The 20233-nt window shown below is 43.1% G+C and overlaps 1 protein-coding gene across 1 annotated transcript in view; it reads right to left on the bottom strand.

The window, feature by feature from the left end:
* Window positions 1-8658: 8658 nt before the first annotated feature.
* The window catches only part of LOC128458899 (BAH and coiled-coil domain-containing protein 1), a 68919-nt gene continuing 57344 nt past the window's right edge, over window positions 8659-20233 (bottom strand). Inside the window, exons 18-28 of the mRNA XM_053443949.1 lie at window positions 18744-18917; window positions 18334-18617; window positions 16833-16959; window positions 16618-16732; window positions 15763-15838; window positions 13630-13738; window positions 13406-13522; window positions 13139-13300; window positions 11419-12668; window positions 11037-11273; window positions 8659-10898 (exon numbers count right to left, since the gene is read on the bottom strand). Of these exons, the coding sequence (XP_053299924.1) occupies window positions 10689-10898; window positions 11037-11273; window positions 11419-12668; window positions 13139-13300; window positions 13406-13522; window positions 13630-13738; window positions 15763-15838; window positions 16618-16732; window positions 16833-16959; window positions 18334-18617; window positions 18744-18917 (2861 nt within the window). The 3' untranslated portion in view covers window positions 8659-10688. The remainder of the gene's footprint in view (window positions 10899-11036; window positions 11274-11418; window positions 12669-13138; window positions 13301-13405; window positions 13523-13629; window positions 13739-15762; window positions 15839-16617; window positions 16733-16832; window positions 16960-18333; window positions 18618-18743; window positions 18918-20233) is intronic.

Below are 20233 nucleotides of genomic sequence, written 5' to 3'. Positions count from 1 at the left end.
GAAAAGTCTCTTCGAATGATGACTGGGCGTCAGCGATGGACTGGAAACCGAGCAAGAGAAATGAATCTGAACATTGATGCGGATGCACAGCAGTTTTCTCCGCTGATCCCCATGGGTCAAGAGGACTTCACCGCTGGTTTGCTTGCCTGCGTGTATATTAGTAGCGGGACTAACTCGCTGGATGACTGTCAGTCTGTACAGAGGTGCACACTCAGGAGGCCTGTCTCCATGGAGACACACACAGGGACACCAGACAGCCTCAGGTGAACGCTCTGTGTGGCTCTGCCAACCGAATTGGTCCATTTAGGTTTCATTTTCTTTCTTGTCTACATCTTTCTGTGTCTCCTTTTCTTTCACTTTCTCCCCCGCTGTGGAGCCGCATGGCCTGATCCCGACTTTTCTATCTCTTTCTTTCATTCACTCACTCTCTGTTTCTCTCCCACTGACAGGTGGAGGGGCTAATATTCAAGAGCAGGTATAAGGTGAAATTGGGTCTCCAATACATATCAGCTGTCACAGGCCATTCAGGGGATGGAAGCCGATTTTCCTCTGCCAAGGACGCAGTGATGTTTGTCGGCTGATCTCAGAGCACGGCCTGAATATGTTGTGCCCTTGCCTTTCCTCTCTCAGAGAGATTTTTTGTCCTTTATTCGTCCTCATCTCTTTGACATTTTTTCTTCTTCTTCTCCTCGCACACATACTCAGATAGTCATATTCGCATCTCACCTCTTTATTAAGCAGAGTGTATATGGCTGAGGCGGTTCCCTTCATCACAAGGTACATTTTTGTGCTTTGAGTTTGTTTCGAATTTAGCACACCAACCCCAATGGATTTGTTTGAAGAAAATGAGAGATGTCTCCAAAATGTCTGATCAAAGCCTGGTTTAGTTGCCCAGAGGCTTCAACTCATGTTGATGAGATGTCCAAGTGCCACGGAGCTTATGACTGCAGAGTATCTAAGAAAATTGTATATTTTTAAAAGTGCTATAAATGAGCAGGAGAGGAGAGGAGAGGAGCCATCCAGTGATGGATGTGTTTAAGGGCTCTGGAAACCAGGGCTGGGGGCCGGGCAGCTGGGCCGAATTATTTTATATCCTGCTATGACTGGCACATTTATACACACACATAGGCATGCATGAGTCCCTGGTCTGCCTATCTCTCTCCCTCTCTTCTTTCTAACATGCTTACTTACTACTCGTGCCATATATGCTGATATCCCTTTTCTCCGTGGTTGAGGCTACTAGAGAGGTACTCCTGACGGGAGAAATAGGTTATCTGTGTGTGTGAGAGAGTGTATGTGCGTGCGTGCGTGTGTGTGTGTGTTTGCTGGGCAGTTTAAACCTCTGCACACATGTGTCTTCATCACCCTGAGAGGTCCCGGGTCGAATGTGTATCATTTGTTTCGACCACCTGCATCCCATGATAAGGGGAGAGATTCCTTTCTCTCTTTTTTAAATTATTTATTTATCTTGTTCTTCCAGGAAGCTTCGCAAGACGACACAATAGATCAGATGTTAAACAAATGAGTTAATATGTCTACCTGCTGTCAAAGTTCTTGGTTTCCCTTTCTGCACAAAATATCATTGTTAGTCTCTTATTGGTTCTCAAAATGAACAAATCCAGCATTAGGGGACATTGATGGTGATTTTGTTAGAAAAAGCGTTTCCCTCAGTCTCTGATTAAAAATGCACAAGTTAAACAATTACAAACGGTTATGGTATGTAACTTTGGCCGCTAGGGATCAGCTTGGGATCATGGGAGTTGTTGCTGAAAATCTACCTGACCCAACTCAGGTGCAAATCATGTTCACGACTGTGGTTAAAGTTTTATTTAATTTTAGGTTCATTCATTTATGTGATCCATTATGTCTGACCAATAAAAACTGCGGAAGAGGAAAAACTGGCCATCGGAGACGGGCAAAGCCACTCGCGAAGCAGATATGACGTATGAAGGCGACTGAAATAAATTGTCCCACTACCTTGAATACAATTGGGGATTTCTCTGGCTTATAACATTGGTGGAACCGTTTTGGATGATGAAAGTGTACAAGTCAACAAAATATATAATAGACCGTTTACTTATTTTTTTTACACATTTTGATCTACTGAAATGTAGTGAGAGGGAATGGGAACTGTAGCTCTCGGATCATGAGCTGTTACTGGCCATTGTAAAATGGATGACGTTTGTGTATTTGGCACTGTATACTGTTACCATAGCAACATGAAATGGATGGATTTGATCATTGGTGTCACTCAGGTCAGAATTAGTACAAATTTAAAGGATTCGATTGGATGGTACTGGGTCTTTATATGTGGTACTTACTGTACAATATTACTGTGTTAATAGACACAACCACACACACACACACACACACACACACACACACACACACACACACACACACACACACACACAGCATGATGTCATTCCACATATTAGCACTTATATACACATGAAGCACCATATATAGACCAAGACGGTCCCATACTCCTCTCTGGCCTTCAGCAGCAGCTATTGTATTGTGATAAATGGAGTGTCTCCTGTCCCTGTAGCCACAGGGCCCAGGAGCAATCTGCTGGGAGCCCAGGGATGCACGGTGGCCTTTCTTCCAGGTTTCCTGTCTCCTGACTCAGCACCAGCTGTGCACAGCAGCAGGAAAAAGAACATGCGAAGGGTAAAATACTTCAGTGTAGATTCATAGTGTAGAGTGACCCTAAGGCAGTCAGTTAGAGAATGGACTTACTTTTACCTGACAGCCAGCCAGGCAGAAGAGATATGATGGAAGGATTGTCATGGCCCCTGTGGATGATGTCATGAAGGAGCAGGAAATATAGATAATTAACCGAAAAGCATGAAAATGCAGTTTGTTTTGTAATGACACCCAAAAAAAGCCTTATTCTACTGTAGAACTGTCTGTGCCAGTTTAGTCAAGATCATCTGGATATGATTGCTGCTTGTTTAACTCACCACCACAAAACAAGGCACTTAATCAAAAGCTGAACTTGGCAAATTTGTCTTGCGGTTTTTCAGACAATCTCTGACAGTTGCCCTGGCTGACTCCATGCCCAAAAGCCCCTCTGGCATTTAAGAAGGCTGAGCTTTATGGCGACAATGGCAGACGTGCCAGCAGACCCAGGCAGTCATCGTGGTAGCGACCGTGGTGGGCTGTCAGAGAGAGCTGTGTGGCAGCATTGTGTGGTTAAAGCGGCTGCTCTACCCATAATGGAACAGCTGTTTGGAGCGCGGTGCACCAGGGTGCTGGGGCACTGAGTAAATAGAGGGGAAGAGCAATGTAAACAGAGATGGGATGGCGGGAGTTACCGGGAGAGGGGGTAAACACCCCGGAGAACTAGACGGAGGGGTTGTCGACACAGGAATGCACAAACACCACAAAAGAGGAAGGTGTGGAAAGCAAGGGGGGAGTTTTGTGAAAGAACAAAACAATAATACTCTACTACAGCCTCGGGTCCCGTATAATTGCTGACTTAATTTTTTTTTAATTATTTTGATGGGAAAGATAATTACAAGAATTAGGACAAGAGTCACACCTGCTGCCTTGGAGACCAGTTCCAGTAATTCACTTTTGAAAAGGTAACACTATAGTCTATGGATTCATTACCAACTACACGTCTTAATTCCATTTGATTTTGGATACAACTAATTAATTGAGTTCATAGCTGATCTCTGTTCCAGGAAGGCCACAGGGCTTCCTTTATTATTTATGAGATATAGAGTGTAACCAGCTGTTCAGCACTTACAAATTGGATAGTATGAGAAGGCGCCTGACCCTTTTTATTACAGGCTGTAACTTTTCCTGCTGTTGTTGGGTCAGTAGAGTGCTGTGGACAGTGAGAGCACAACTGTGGCTGTTGGCACAGTGACGTCTTTGCAACACAAAAGCAACACACACACACACACACACGGTTCGATAGATCAAACTCAAGTTCAGGTAAGGAGCAACAAGTGACAACCAGCTGGACTACCCAATTGTTTCTTATTTCACAGAGTTTAGAAAAGAGAAATAATTGATCTTTTTGATGCAGAGAACAATTAAAAAACCGCATCCATCTCATGATGATGCAGCAGAGTGACTAGATTAGGCCAGATACACACCTGAGAGAGTTTGAGACCATGTGCTCATTCATTGAATCTCCTTTTGTCTAAGCTGTCGTCAGGAAATTACCCAAATCTACCTTCCTCTGTAAATAGCCGTATGAACCATTGACTGTATATAAAGACGGCCGACATGACAGTTCCCCAAAAATGAAACCAAAGCGTCTCTTTACCAACCTGATGGCTACAGTAAGTCACAAACCCCACCTCCTCCGCGTTAGTGGATGGGACATGGAGCAAACAAAAGTGCACATAAAAAAAAAGGTCCAGAAAAATGGTGTCTGTCGCTTTAGCTAGTTCCTACCACATTGATATTTGTTCAAGCGTTCATATTTTTGATAAGCTTGGTTTTAATCCATTTTTTAATGCTATTAAATCAGAGTGAAACATTGTTGACAGCTGAGACTGACTCGTGATTGGGCGAGCACATGTGGGCTGCTTCTGGCTTCAAATGTGCAAGATGGCGGTGTTCGAATCAACGATATATTGGCTTTATTTGAATGTCAATACACGCATCTTTATATTCAGTATGAATTTCTCCTTTTCTGGATATCTTCCATGGTCAATCATTCAAAGACAAATTACAACTGCATTTCACAACATGGAAAAGCGTCTAGCGAGGACTAACCGTAATCCCATGTAATACTGTGACAAGTTATTTTAGCATAGCTGATACAGAATCATTGCAAGCCACTAATAATGAGCCACGGAGAAATGGATTTGAGGTGTCATGGCTGGACGTGGGCCACCGTACGCAGCACACAGAGCAGTTGAGTGGACTGTGTCCTGCCGTGTGTGTGTCAGGAGAACACATTAGTCCAGGATATCCTCACGAGGAAGTGTAGGTATTTGAAAACAGCAGGTGGTTCGGCATTCAACGCAGCCCTGAAAGCCTTCCATTACGCATGTTGTAAACGTGCACTCGCTCTCAGCTTTTGGAGCTTTCCAGCACGTGAAGCAAAGCGATGGGATCTTGTGTACCACGGAAAATGTTTCAAACTTTCCTGTAATTTTGGATTTTTCATTCATGCACACAAAACTACCACAATTCTCTCATCTGTAGATCTCAATCTTTAATATTTGTATGTAGAAATCAAAGATATTAAATGCTTTGCTTCACTACTTAATGGAACAGCTTGAAAGCCTCTGCACTCACTACAGTCAGGATGGTTGAGGTTATTTTACAGTGATTGTAACTGTTTTATTATTGATAAGCTCAAAAAGGAACGATCAAGGCTTTAGCGTTCATGAAGAAGACGCAGTCAACATCTGAGTGATGTGTTTGTCCTGCTCTCTTCTCCCAGCACCCTGTTAAGACCCAGGACCTAACCTCAAGCCCACTGCTGCGCGCGCACACACACACTCCTACATGCACACCAGGCTGTCTGTCCCCCGTTCAACCCCCTCAGAGCCAGGGGCCAGACAGGGTCAACCCGGGGGCGAGAAATTTATGAGGTGTAGATATTTGTGCAGCAAAGCATTCCTCCTGTTGACACTGTGCAACACAGCCTAGATGCTGAGCGAGCTGAACCAGAAAGGCACTGAAAAGTGAGGCCGACGGGCCGGTCTGTCAAGTAACACAATCCAGGTTGGAGACCAAATGAGGAGAGAAATAGACGACTCTGATGCATTGACGTGTTTAGGGGATACAGATGCAGCAAGGGCAGTTGAGTGTGGAAACTTTGTTCAAAATAAATACTACTTTTATTGTTTTTATCGGAGCCAAAATTAATTTTCATCGCCTCTGCCAAGAAGGTTATATATTTGTATCCCTATCCCTATTTTTATCCCTGTCTGTTTGTTTGCTGGCTGGTTTGTTTTTGACTGCACAAGAAAACTAAATGTATTTCCACTAACTTTGAGAGAAGCACCTATTCAAATTTTAATGCGGACACAGGGATTTTTGCATGGAATGATTCATGTATTGATCTTGATGGGGAAAAAAAACACATTTAGGGAACTGATATCACTAAGGGTGTGTTAAAAAATGTGTTTTGAAGGGGACTGTTGGGCCTTGGTGGAGGTATGCACTCTGAGTGCCATGCTATTTACCTCTGGCAAAGAGATTTAATGAAGGTTTGTTTGTTTGTTAGCAGAAGGGATGCAAAACAACTCAAATGATTTCCATGACATTTTTTTGAGGGGTTTGCTTATTCTGTTTTGTTTTATAAATTTCAAAGCATCAAGAGATGAGGACATCTTATTGACATAATTGTTCTTTTATTAGAGAATAATTAATTGATGAAAAAAACACAGGGACATTCAGGGGACTGATATTTATGAGTGTGTTTTATTCGGTGCAGATCTAAATAAAAATCAGGATCCAGTGAATTTAGATGTGGGTGAATTTTGGCCTTGGCAGAGGTGTGCAGTCTACTGAGTGCCATTCTTGTCTTGATTTGATATCTTTATGCACACAGAAGTAATGAAGCAAATCCTCTAGAAACATAGTAACCTTACCCCCCCACACACACACACACACGCACACTCATTAACTCTGTTCTCAGCTCCAGCGGTGAGCTGCGTCCGTCCTACCCTCATGCCGCTGATACAGGAAGGGCCCCGGCTCGGACACGGGGCAGTGGCCACAGTCAACACAAAAGGTTGTGGTGGTAAACAGCTCTGTTTGTGTTCAATGGGCTGCTGTTAGGGATGACTGATGTGCCCATTAGCCCCTGTCTAGGCACCAGGGGGAGGGGTGGCAGCGCTCTGGCTCAATGCAGGACAAAAAGACCCCTGGGCCTGCAGAGAAAGGTCACTGACCCACATTGTGTCTCCTTCGGTCTGAGCCAGTGGTTATTTCCCGTATTCAGGTTAGAGAGATTGGCTTTGTCCAGGCAGATGAGCGTGTATGCAAATTGAACGATGCAGAAGTCGCTTATGGATAACGTAGTGTGATAGATGAATATACCTGCTGCTCCACATAATGAAAGGAGGGGGGGGGGGGGGGGATGGCGGGGACACATTCTGCTCCCATTTTTAAACTCCTTAAAATTCATCGTTCTCCTCTATATTCGATTCAAAACTAGTCTGCAAGATTATTTAGTGTGATGTAGCATGCTTTTTGTTCCACTAGAGAGCGCCCTACTTTACATATACTCTCCATTCAAAAGAGATATGAGATGTATACCTATCACTTTATTTTGATGAGAAACAAGAATCTAATTTGAATAAAATTGAACTCTTTTGTTGTGATATTTGATCCTTAGATCCTTTATAAAAAATATTGATCCTAAATGAAGTATTATGTCCTTTGAGTTACACCACAAATACAGAAATTGCCCTTTTCTAAATCACAGACAAATCCCCCGACTGAACGCTGACACAGTTGTTCAAGGACCTTGGGAGGAAATGTAGTTTTACTCAGCTTCTGGCTCCAGCTCATGAGTTTCTACCACCCCAACAAAGAACCAATTCATTTTAAAAGAAAAAAGGGCAAATGTATCATGAATCATGAAAATTTACATTTCTCTCTGAATCAGTCAACATCATATTTTCAGAGCTTGGCAGTTAGGACCCGGCAGGCTTTATTCGATGCTGTGACAGATCCGGCTCTATTTGCTAAAGAACTCAAAGCTCACATAAACTTAGTTCAGCCAGAGACACTCACATCAAAAGATTTATCACAACAAATAAAAGAATTTGGCAGAAAAACGACTCGTGCTTATTGAATTTTGCTTAAATAAATCCAAGTAGCCTCAAAAATTCAGAGGGGAGCATGTTAAAGCTCCCAAAGGGGTATAAATAACAGAGCCCCCCCCCCCCCCCCCCCCCACCACCACCACCACCACCCCACACTCACACACACACACACATATAAATGAGATATGTGATATACATAATGCACAGCGAGGCAAGTGCTGCTATCGTCACGTCGAGTAATTAGAAACTAGAACAGGTGCAGGCTGGGGGAGGGTTACGGGGGAAAAGGTGTGAGCTGGATATGTAGACGCCTTTTAGACTTGTTGACTCGACTGCTGCTGATTGTTTTAGTCAAAGGATCAGCTGACGACGTGCGCACCTCGCTGTGAGCTGGTTGCTCCATATATGTTCATAAACTTTCACAATTCCTGTTTTTCTACTTCCTTTTGAAATACACTGACACCCACCTTATTCATCTGCAGAAATAAAGTGCTGCTGCTCATCACGGACTGAAGACATATGTCTCTTTTGTGTCCACTTGTCCCATTTGGAGGACAAAATTCAATTCATCATGTTCATTTATATTCAGCTATTCCACTCTGAGGGGTGTCTCTGTAATATCTCACCGTGTGTGTTTCCTGTCACTTACAGTGAGGAGTGGCTTTCTAATGTCGACGCAACCACATTCACATCACACACACATGCACACACATTGGTGAAGGTAGGGACATTTGTGCTGCTTTGAAGATGTTGTTATTTGTGTTTTCATGCCCAAACTGATAAAAATAAGGTTTTGAAAATAGGCGGAAAATGCTGAGTGTAACGTACATGTGTTGGTGGGAAATGGCAGATGGAGTCAGACGAAGGGGACAGAGCCAAAAGAATGGAATTAATTCACAGAGGATTGTGGATGAGAAGAATCCAGTGTTGCTTTATTTCTTTTCACTACATGGCCTCTACAAGACCAGTTTTATTTAAGAAATGCAAATGCGACATCACACCAATAAAAACAATGTCACATTCTCATAAAGCGCTCTTGGCATGAACAAACAGCAAAAATGACAATAAATAAAACGTTGGCCAACAAAAACAAATAAAACTTTGTGAACAAAGAATACTTAAGATTGCATAAACAAAACAAAACAAAAAAAAAAACAGACAAAATGTACTTGGCACAAATTAAATAAATTTAAGGATATTTTCAGATTGAGTGAGCCTACTCTATGTCCATTGCTTTGTGAATCTGATTGTCCTTCACAGTTAGCATTTTGAGTATGTGCGTGTACTGTACAAAATAGACAAAGATGGCTGATGAAACTTAAAATATACTAATTCCAACATTGTTGTCAGCACTCAACATCTTACTTTGTCAGTACCTTGACCTTCATAGTCACACTCCCAGGCGGCCTTTAGCTGCAATGTTTTGTACTAAACAAAACTGCAGGTACATGTGCAAGAAACCATTGTCACAATGCAAAGCCAATATATATGTAAATGTACGCAAAAAGGACAAGTATTCTAAGTTACCAGTGATTTCTGATTTGAGTTCAGTACAGGTGCTTGACATATGTTAAATTTAAATAAAGAAAATAAAGGTATTAAAGACACTTTGGTATTTTGTAAGTAATAATGTGCTGAACCAATGCATCCATGAGAGCAATGCAAAGGATCTAACCCATTTTCATTAAAAGACCCAGTCTTGTTCTAAATTGATTTGAGTGGACATTATTATAGTGATGCCAGGACACTCATCACACACAGATATTGTGTCATAAGGGTTCACACATATCATTACTCTTAAACCATTTTTGACCCGTGATTGCAGTCCATTGGGATCTGCCTCGTGACGTTGACCAACTGAGAGGTACATAAATAATTTTTCTCTTGTTTTTCTCTCTCATTTGTTTTGTTTTTTTAATAGGATAACAAAAATGCAAAGTTACAGAACACGTATACAGAACACGTATACCAAAAAGCCACTTGACCTATTTTAAAACAGGATGACCCCTCTCTCTCAGAAAGTGTGTCTTGTCCCGTTGTAGACTAACTCCTTCTGTCTTTGTCTGTGCTCTGTCTGTCTCTGTCTCAGCAGGGCATATGCAGTGCAACACTAACATCTCCAATCTTGACTTCCCAAAGCAAAGGAAAAACAAGGTAATGTATTTCACACCCATATAAAAATAAATCAATCGCAAACATGGAAAGATACATCTCATATATATACAATAAACTCCTATATAAAATAGCTTTTATGTACATATAGACAACAGACAACAATACAATAACTGAACTGTACAATGTACACCTGAACAGTTAAGACAGGCGAGAGGTACTGAAGTGTATGGCTTGATTGGGAAAATTTCAAAAATATTTACAGACATCAACTTTACATCCTTTACATGTTTTCAACTTCCCTGGAATGAAGAGGTCTGGGGAGAGCCCCGTGCCTCACTTTTGTTTTTCCATTCCCTCAGGTAAGGCTACCTTTAAAGAATTGGTCCGCTGAGACTCTTCGGCCTCGTGGTATTTTGCAAAGTCCATCGCAATCTCAGCTCTCCTTTGGTGACACATGATAGGAGCTGGAAGCATAAGTCCTAAAACCAGTTATGAAGCTGTCAATCACATGGGATCTATTAAAAAGAGATTAGTTCGACGATTGAAACGCCACTTATTGAATTTTGCGATGCCCAGGAAGACCCAGACTTTCTACTATTCCTCTTGAAAGGATCAACCAGTTATGGACATCCCCTTCACATCTTACAAAGGTAGAGGCCAATAGACTCCAGTGTGTAACCTCAGACAGCCATGCATTGGTGTTGACATTTAGTCCATGGGACATCGAGGCATGCCCAAGGAACAATTTCGCATCTTCCAGTGCTGAACTGTCATATCGGTAAAGTCCGAGGAGTCCTTCAGTAGTGTCCTCATGGAGGCTCAACACAGGATGGAAACCCCTTCAGCAGTGACCAATTGACCAGCCGTGGGGTCATACGTCCCAGCCAGGTAGTAGAGGTCTGGGGAGGAACTGTTCGGCTTCTGAATGCGAGTCAGACATTCATACTCCTCCCTGCTCACCACCTGGCACTTATGAGAGATTGTCTGGACGTCGTTCTCATCCTCATGACATGACTGGTAAAGGGCGTGCTGGGTTATGGAAAGACAAGTTTAGTTTCAACATTACAACCAACAGAAAAAGAAAGTAATTTGAGAAGTCCCATTCGATTAGCTTCAAACACCACAGTTATAACATCTATAAATGTGTAAACCTCCATGATGACTTACTTTGCCATCTCGATGCCTTTTGCCTAGCTTTGTCTCTTCCGGGTGGTAGAACCATTTGACTTTCACCACCATGCTGGAGGTCCAAGATTCCCAGAGGTTCTCAATTCGACCAATGTATGGGAGATTAGGGCGACCAGCTGAGAGGAACACGGCACAGTCTCCCACTCTCACTGTGTCTTTGCCTCGTACAATGGCCTTGTAGAAAAGTTTCCTGGCCTTGCCCTTAAGACCTCGCCTCTGTGGAAAATCAGACACTTTAGCTGATGTTTGATAATGACAATTTATGATTATTATTGATATTTCTTGACTTCTATTGATTTAGTATAATATATTAACGGAATTGTTATTCGGTATGCAGTAGAACCAAGGAAGTGCTATTCACCTGTGTAGGGTTTCCTGACCATTTCCACATTTGTCGGCCTGCTAGGAATGCAGACATTTTGGGCCTAGGAATAAATGAGTTGTCATCAGCAGGCATCCTAGGCTTCTTCATGAATTCTTTAGGTTTAGAGATGGAGCTGTTGCATTCTTTCCTCTTCAAAGACTTGCTGTTTGACATCTGGTCCGTCGTGCCACCTTTGGTATTGGAAACAGCTACAGCTTTGGCCACAAAGGATTGCTGATGTGACCTTGAAGACGTAGTGGGTTCAGACGGTGGCAGGAGCCGCCGGTGGGAAGACAGACAACTCTGCAGCATTAGAGTAGAACTTTCCTCATCCTCTGAGCTGTAGGACGAGTCATTGTCTGAGGAACAGAGGCTGGAACTGGAGAGAGAGCCTGAAGAGGAGGAGCTAGAAGAACCAGAAGAGGAGGAGGAGACAGAGAGACGAGAGAGGAAACGGCCAGGTGTCCTTAGTCCTCCTGAGGCTGTAGCCAGTGCAGCCCTCCTCCTCCTCTCCTCCTCTTCTTCTTCTTCATCATCATCATCCAGATCAGAGTAGGAGCTGTTACAGTCTCGGTGGGAGCTGAAGCCCAAATCGCCATAGTCCCCCAGACGCAGAGAAGGGGAGGGCTTTCTTTGGTGTGTGGTTCCTTTCAGGAGAAGTTCAACCTTGGAGGCACCACCCTTTTTGTTGTCTTTAACCAGAAGGACTGGATGCGAGTAGGCCTCTGTCGTGGGCATACTACTCACACTGGAAGATCCACCTCGCAACAGTAGAGCCTTGCCGTTCTTTGTCTTGGGGGAGGTCACTCCTTCATGATCTAACTTGACAAGGAACTCTTGTCCAGACTTCCTGCCCCTTGGCGACTCATCTTGTCTGCGCTTCTGGCCATACAGTCCACTTCTGGGGCCCAGAGATAAATCTGGACCTTTTCCTGAAGACTGAGTACAGAAGGAGGAGTAGCCATTTGCAATACTGCTAAATGAGTCCACCTCAAAGGAGCTGCTGCTAAAAAGGCCTTTGGATGGGACGGAAGCCATTGGTTGGGTTTGAGGCAAGGTAAACCGGTCATCCTCCTTCCCTCTCAGGACCTTCCTGGGTGTCCCATTGAGTTGAAAGAGATTGTCGGACGTCCTCTTTCTGGTGTTGGTTAATAAGGGCCAGCCCAGGAAAGGTGAAGGATTTTTATTGGCACTCTCAGCTTGTTGCTGCTGTTGCTTTTGTTTTTTCCCAGAACCCTTTGGTCTCCCTTAAATGAAGAAAACATACATAATATGTTTTAGCCACACAGTCCGATAAACAATTTGTCCAACTGCTTCTTTATTATAGATATATATAGTTCATGTTGACACTGTGACAGCGATATATTGACTTTACTATTATCACGCCACCCCAATTTATGTGCATGATAAAGACACAAGATTATATATACTTCTTAATATCATGAATATGTCCAAAGAAACAACAAAAAAGACAAGTAAGCTACCTGGAATTAACACCTGTCTGACTAAGTGTAAATAAGCACAACCATTCAAATCGTAAGAAAATACAGCATCTTTCTACAGGCACATGTTTTTTAAAGATAAAGCATCGGATTAAATAGAAAGAATATTAAAGAAGAAATATTTCAATATGATGTGAAGCTTTAAAACATTTGTTAAAATGTTTCACTCAATGTAATTTGAATTTTATAATAAAATAATTGGTGCTCATTCTTACCTGGTCTTCTTTTGTGAACATTTAGTGTTTGACTACTTGTTAGAGTATTGATAGTGTTGAATCTGTCAGAGTGTCTGTCACTGATGGGGGCCTGCTCCAGACTGGAGCTTCTCTTGGTTGTTGTCCCGCTGGGTACCAGCAGGGCAGGAGATGACTCCCCACCTAGAGGTGAAGGGGGTAGAATATCATCAGCACTTAGTTACAGGTGGACAATACATGGCAACATAAAAGGACAAGTTCCCAGACACAAAGAGAGGAAACACCCACAGTGAATCTGGTATCCTGGAGGCAGGAGGCGGATGTTTGGGACGGAAATCTTCCCTCGGTCTCCATCATCAAACTCTACCATCACCCCTCCTTGTTTCCCCTCTTCAGATGAACCAACTGTACGGAACAAATCTGCACTTTATCATATGTAGGCAACAATGGTATGTTTATACTGTAAGATATTAAGTTGAAGAAAAAAGAGATGGAAAAATCTGGTGTCTCACCTCTGCGGACATAGCCAGGATATAAGCAGCGGGAGCGTTCGCTCCAGTAAGCACACACCCTGGTTCCCTCGCTGAGCAGAGCATCCGACTCAGGACGTATATCCAGGACCTGAAACCCAGACCAAAACATGATTAGGATTCATTACATGCTGCACACAAGCACACACAGACAGACACATACACATAAAAACACACACACACAGAGATACACTGTGAGAGCAATGGAGCATTGTGCATGGGCAGCCACTGTGCCACGTTTCCAAGCGGCACTTATCTCATGCCAATGTGCCAGTCAGGGCTGAAAAGAACGGAAGCCATGATGCAGTAAATCCTGACTTGCTGAGTAATACTAAAGAGGGCCTGAATAGAGGGCTTGTGATTGCAGGTTGCCAGATCTTCCCTCCAACAATGCAGGCAGCCCCAGCATCCGCCACTCAGTGGGGGCTCTTTCAGGTTGCTTTCATTTACTGTTGCCATGGCAAGGGACCCTTTGACTGATGAGGTGTGGATGTGGCGGTAGAGGGTGGGAGGGACACACGGGCTTGTAAAAAGGGAGTTCAGGGAAAATAGGGGGTATTGGTGTCATATAAATGGCTTTTGAGCTAATTTATAGACACGAAGTATGGCATAATTAGAGCCAGCTGCTATCAGATGAGTGTTTAGATAAGACTAGAATCGCTCGAATGGTGTAGAACTTCCAGGGGAGAAAGTGATATAATATGAGCAAGTGTAAATCGATGGAAGTAGACGTAGATAAGCGTTCAAATAGTTAAAGGATGCAAGGCTAGAATTTGTGAAGGGGAGCATCTTTAATTGCAGGACAACAATAACCTGATGAATATTGATCTCGGGGACAGTTAAATGTTATGATAAGTCTTAGCCGATAGAGAGATTGAAACAATAATAAGGTACTGGACTTCTTTTATTATTTTGTTCGAAAGATCCAAATAAAAGTAATAGGAATTGTTTCTGAATCTAATGCGCCAGGGACAAAGTGTTTATCTAAAAGGCATTAGCATTTAAATTTGCGTACATTATGTCCTGAGTGTTTCATTCTGCTTTAATTAAAAAACGTTATGGGTATGGCTATTGAGTGCTCAGGACTTCCAGTGAAAATGTTTGCTAGTTATAACCCTTCAAAAAAGAAGCAAACGGCTCAGGTCAACACATGCTGCACTTAACCATAATAACAGACATTTCAGCTGGTTCTAAAATATGTGTACAGTTGCAGAAATTACTATTCATGTGATCACAAGACACTGTTATCTTGCTCTCATTTGTAAAACCAGTCATGCCAGTTAAACTCTGCCCTACTCTTCCAGGGTCCTCATGTCCGGACAATCCATTGTGTGCAAACACAACGAGACATTTCCATAGTTAGACAAGATGTGTGTAAAGACAACTCTGTGTTTGGAGACCATAGTCCACAGAGAGAGTCAAAACAAAAAAATAGGACAAAAGTCACTTGCTGCATTAAAAATTAACTCTACTTTCTGGATGCAAAGCACACCAGGAAGTGCAGGTTAATTCAATGTGAATGAATACCAGCCAGGAATGTGCTGTGGGTTCTAACATGTATAATTATGTCTCATTATATGGATGACTGTAATTGTATCTAAATAAGAAACTGAAAGGGGATTACAAATACAAATGATCTCATCCAAAGGAAAAAACGTGCTGCAGTGCACAAAAAGGGGAGCACCGTTGTTGTCATAGATATATCCATATATATGTGTGTGTGTGTGTGTTTATAAATGTTTTTTTCAGACTTTAAATTACTTTGGACAGTAGGGATGTAAAGTTCACACCATCTCCTATTGAAACTCCAAAACCTGAACGAATCTAGGTGTTCACAGGATTATTCCACCCAAAGACATTAACAGACACTCACACACATAAACGTAACGATATTTCGATGGCCTCAGTGATCCTGAGAGAGAGTCGAAGGATGTTGAAAGAGAGAAAGCAAAATAAGTGACAGAGCCGCAGAAAGGCTGGAAGGAAACGGAGGAATGCAAAAAGGGGTGAGAAGGATGCTCAAGAGAAATAGAAGTGTTGTGAGACCGAGAAGACCAAACAAGCGCTAGCTCTCTCACTAACAAAGACTGTTTTAGTGCAGCGGGGTAAACTCACAGCTTCCTGTAGCAGTTGCTCCAGCGAATAGATTCTTGGGCGGTTTCCTCTTTCACCATCGATAACAATGCTGAAGCTAAAGAAAAAGCACAGATAAGAAAATAAGAGATGAGGTTATTTCCAGATGCTTGTTTTATATTTGCCTGATCCCATGACATAGGTTACTCCCACTCTGCTTTTGTTAGAGCATCCCTTCGCTGATTGAGCCAGAGGAGCTGTATTGATAACCAGAGCTACGTATGAGGCGATGTGGGGTTTCTTATGTAAAGACACAGGCACAAAATTTGGATATTAGAGAAAACTTCTAGTCCTCTCATTTTTTGATTCTAAAGACTAATAAATGTAGTTTGAATGAGTTCTTATGATTTGTTGAAGTCTAGGAGGATTTATTTGCATTAGCTGGTTCACGTCATTGTAGCAGAATGAACACTGAAAAAGGAAGAAACATTTCACTGTACTTTGAAAGAGGGAAGTTACCGGGGGCTGCTTTCAGAGGTGAACTGAAGTCTGGACATTTTCCTGAAATTGTGCGTACCGGTAGAATGTGAGAACCAAGAGGACTGAATCACTTGATTTGAGCACTTTCTAGAACTTTTCAAGCCAATGTCCTGGTAAAATGTCTGGACACTGTCAGCATGAGCCGATGTGAGAATAGAGAGAACTTTTTTTGTGAAAGCATCTGACCAACACAATCTCCTGCTGCATTACTCATACGTGAAAGGTATGGAAAATGTCCTGAACCAATTTTCCAGGCTCAAGTTTGTGTCTGAGAGCAGCTATAATCTTAGATAACATTTTAATTATCTGCATGAATATTTGAAAACCATCTCGTTAAACCAATGCTAATGTGCATACATGTCTGGGAGCTCCAGAGAGTGGATCCTGGCAGCGTAGAGAAGCTCATCCTCCTTGGAGATCAGCACCTTCAGTCCATCGGTTAAGAGCTCTTTGGTCAGGACACAGTTAGGAACTGCATGAAGAAAAGCAAACATGACGATTGGTATTTCAAAATCACAGACATTATCTGCTGTTGGGATAACTATTGCATGAAATGCAGTGTATTGTCTTACATTCAGGGCTTTTGTTGAATGAACAGCTGCGGTCTTCCTCCTCTTCCGAGAAGCTGCTGCCATCCATCTGAAAGCCCTCGTCTGCCGCAAAGCTCTCCAGAAGCCGACTCACCGCTCGTCCCTTTGGCTGCAGAATGATACAGACGGAACGGACAGAAGAAGAGATGGATGTGTGGATGGATAAAAAAAAGATGGAAAGTGTGATAAAAGATTGGAGAAACTGTTTAGCGTGCAACTCAAAGTAGAAGCTATCCACAGGGGGCTTCGCAACGCCTGTATCGTGTCCTATCTGTAGCCATTTTAATCCAAAATGTATTTCACTCTGTCACAGTAGAAGGTGTGAGACCCCCACTCCCACCTCTTTCCCACAGCTCCTCTCCCAGCCTCTCCTCCCATAGGTTGGGCTGTGTGCAATGTGCACATCACTATTAATAGTTCTAGAGTCCAATTCGTCAGGGTGACGGAGAGATATCGCCAGATTGGTTCAAAGAATGTATGGCAGGTCACATTTTCATACGTTTAGATTCAGATTGGCAGTTTCTATATGTCTGGTTCCTTAGTGAAGGCTGAACCAAACACAGCCCAGAGCCATGAATGTCAATTACTGACAGACAGCATTGAGTTGCTGATGAGGCCATTGGTCAGTTACAGGCGGCCAAGTGTCGGGAGTTTCCCCATTGGCTGTTGCTATTGAAACTGAATAGCACACACAGTTTCTATTACGTTATCAGGGGGCATTTACTTTGCCAACTTGGCAAATTTGTGGCTGAATTACCAGCTTTTCACACCCCCTTAGTAACTTTTTGTCAGAAAAGCACCCCAGAGACAAACTAATGACTTCCTGGACGAATGTCAGCTACTTTCCGTAGAAGACAGTCGCCAGTATTACCCCGAAAACTAGAAGCTCGCTCCTCTCTCCATCTACTACTCCGTTGCAGAGGAGTTGAGAAGCAGCTTTTTAACCAGGTAGAGGCTGTGAGACAAAAGCTAGTTTCTCAAATGCAACCCCGGACTTTTCTAGGTATCACATGGAGGAGATGTTTGTGGCAAACGCAAATGACTGAATCAGGTGAACAAGACTTTAAAACAGATTTCACTTTGCCCGCTCCCCGAGTACAACGTCAATGTAATGTGAATTCTTACTAATGAATGGCTGTATTCACGACTCGGCTGAGACGAGCAGACGACGAGTATGTATCCTCTATGTGCGAACACATCTCACATGGATGATCGCTGGTTCTGTTCTGCATTTTTGAAAGGGCAACTCTGCCGAAATGTCCACATGGGAGTTCCAGACATTGTACGGTTCAGATAAAATAGAGCATGGGCAACGCATACCCTGAGTGTGTGCTGTATTTAAACCCATCAGGGAATGCTAACTTATAAATAATCCTGTAATGGCATTTTATAATGACATCATCATCAAAACGTATGCATCGTAAATGTATTCAGCTGCTCTCATTCTGTATATCAAAATGTCTATCAAATGTGTTTTGCTAACCTTATTGATGGCCCCTCTCAAGCTGGTGCTCTTGCGAGTCGCCCTCTTTAGCCTCTCAGTGGTGGTCGGGAAGGTGGCCAGTCCCATGCTCCTCCTGTAGCGTTTGCCTCTGGTCCCCAGGCCGCCCCACCGAGGCTCCTTAGACCGAGATCCACTCGGCCTTCTGACGCCCTCAAGCCGGTGATCTTCACGGCGGCTTTTGACTGCAGGGGCCAGGCCCATCCTGCAGGGGGGCTTCTCCCTGACTTTGACCAGTCCCTCAGCCCCAGACAGACACTGGGAAGCTGTGCGGTTTAATTAGAGAAATAGACTCAGACCAAGCCAGGCGGAGAAACACAAAACAGATGCTCCCCCTGAATACGAGGGGCAGTTTTGTTGACTCATAAATCAGTTTCAAAGTACATCCTTACCATAAAGCTCCTGTCTCTGCTTTTTGTTCCTGGCTTTCTGATTGGCCTCCAGCTTTACAATGGACGAGGGACTCGGGCCTGTCATGGAGGAGCTGGAAATGACGTCTCTGGGGGGTTGGGCTCTGTAGTCTTGACCTTCATCAGTATCATAACTGTCTTCCTCTTCGCCGTCATCTAATGGAGACGGAAAACAATACAGCACAGAGATGCTACTATTAGGTGGGTTTTTATGAACCCACTTGGCTTATCAGATCCAGCTCTTGAAGTCATTACCCACCAGTGAAGTTCTTTAACTTCCTCTCCATCATTTCACAGGCACTTCATTAGCATACAAGTAAATAGTTTAACTGTTCATTGAAATGATCTATGAAGTGCTTTGCCTCCCTGGTATTTCCCGGTGTGAACCCACATGCTACAGTGTGCTGGGGAGTGTAGGAGTGAGCGAGTGAGCGTGCGTGCGTGTTTGTGTGTGTGTGTGTGTGTCACTGCACTTTCTCAAGCAGCTCTTTGGCGCAGTCAGCTAGTCTCCAGGGCTGTCAGAGCCTCTCACAGGCAAGTGTCCACAGCTGTGGCTGCACATCTAACCCAGATCAGCCAACGAGGCCGTTCGCTGAGGTGTCAAATGTCCATGCACGCCCGTCTCTGTTACAAGACGTTCATCAACACCTTTTCACTCACCTCTCATTGCTTTTAAAGGTGATTTACAAATTAACAATAGCATGCTGGACATAAAGTGGCATTGCAGGACACCTGATTCAATGTGTCAGCGATACTTTGGTTAAACACACACACTTGGAACAAGTTGTGTGAGCTTCAGGCTCTGCGATCATCACCCAGGCCAAAGAGGTTTGGTTTGATTGCTGGTTGATTTGTAAGTTTGTCTATACGCACGATTAAAGGTTCAGTGTGTAAGATTTAGGAAATAGGGATCTATTGGCAGAAATATAAATCAAAATAAAAAGTTATTTTACTGTAAATTTAGATCGGGAACAGAGGCCACTATGTTTTTTTACTGCAATCCAAACTGGACCTTTTGAGTTTTATGACAACTCAAGGCATCCACAGGTTCCCTCTCAGCTTTGAATGGGTGAGGTGAGGGGTATTCAGCTGCAAAATGCAACTTCACCACTAGATGTCACTCAATCGTACACACTGAACCTTTAAACAGAAAAAACTGAACAGCTTAACATTAAATTGAATGGTAGTAGGCTGTTTTCACAGGGAATAATTTATGGATCCCAATGAAAAAAAATCTGCCATATTTAGAGGACTGATATCTATGAGTGTGTGAAATTTTGTGCATTAAGGGGAGTGTTGGGTCTATGAGGAGGTATGAGCTCTACTCAGTGCCAACCTTCATAGGTGGCTTTTCAGTCATTCATGCAACACTTTCATAGAACAGAGAATAGGAGGTCCCCAATTGACCTGATTCATTGGTCTATAGATGCTTTCAGACATTCACTGAACTCGGCAGTTCCTCCATATTTTGT

The sequence above is a fragment of the Pleuronectes platessa genome, chromosome 16 (genome assembly GCF_947347685.1).
Source record: "Pleuronectes platessa chromosome 16, fPlePla1.1, whole genome shotgun sequence".
Taxonomy (NCBI): domain Eukaryota; kingdom Metazoa; phylum Chordata; class Actinopteri; order Pleuronectiformes; family Pleuronectidae; genus Pleuronectes; species Pleuronectes platessa.
The sequence above is the reverse complement of the archived record's forward strand: the minus strand, read 5'-3'. Positions and strand labels throughout refer to the sequence as shown.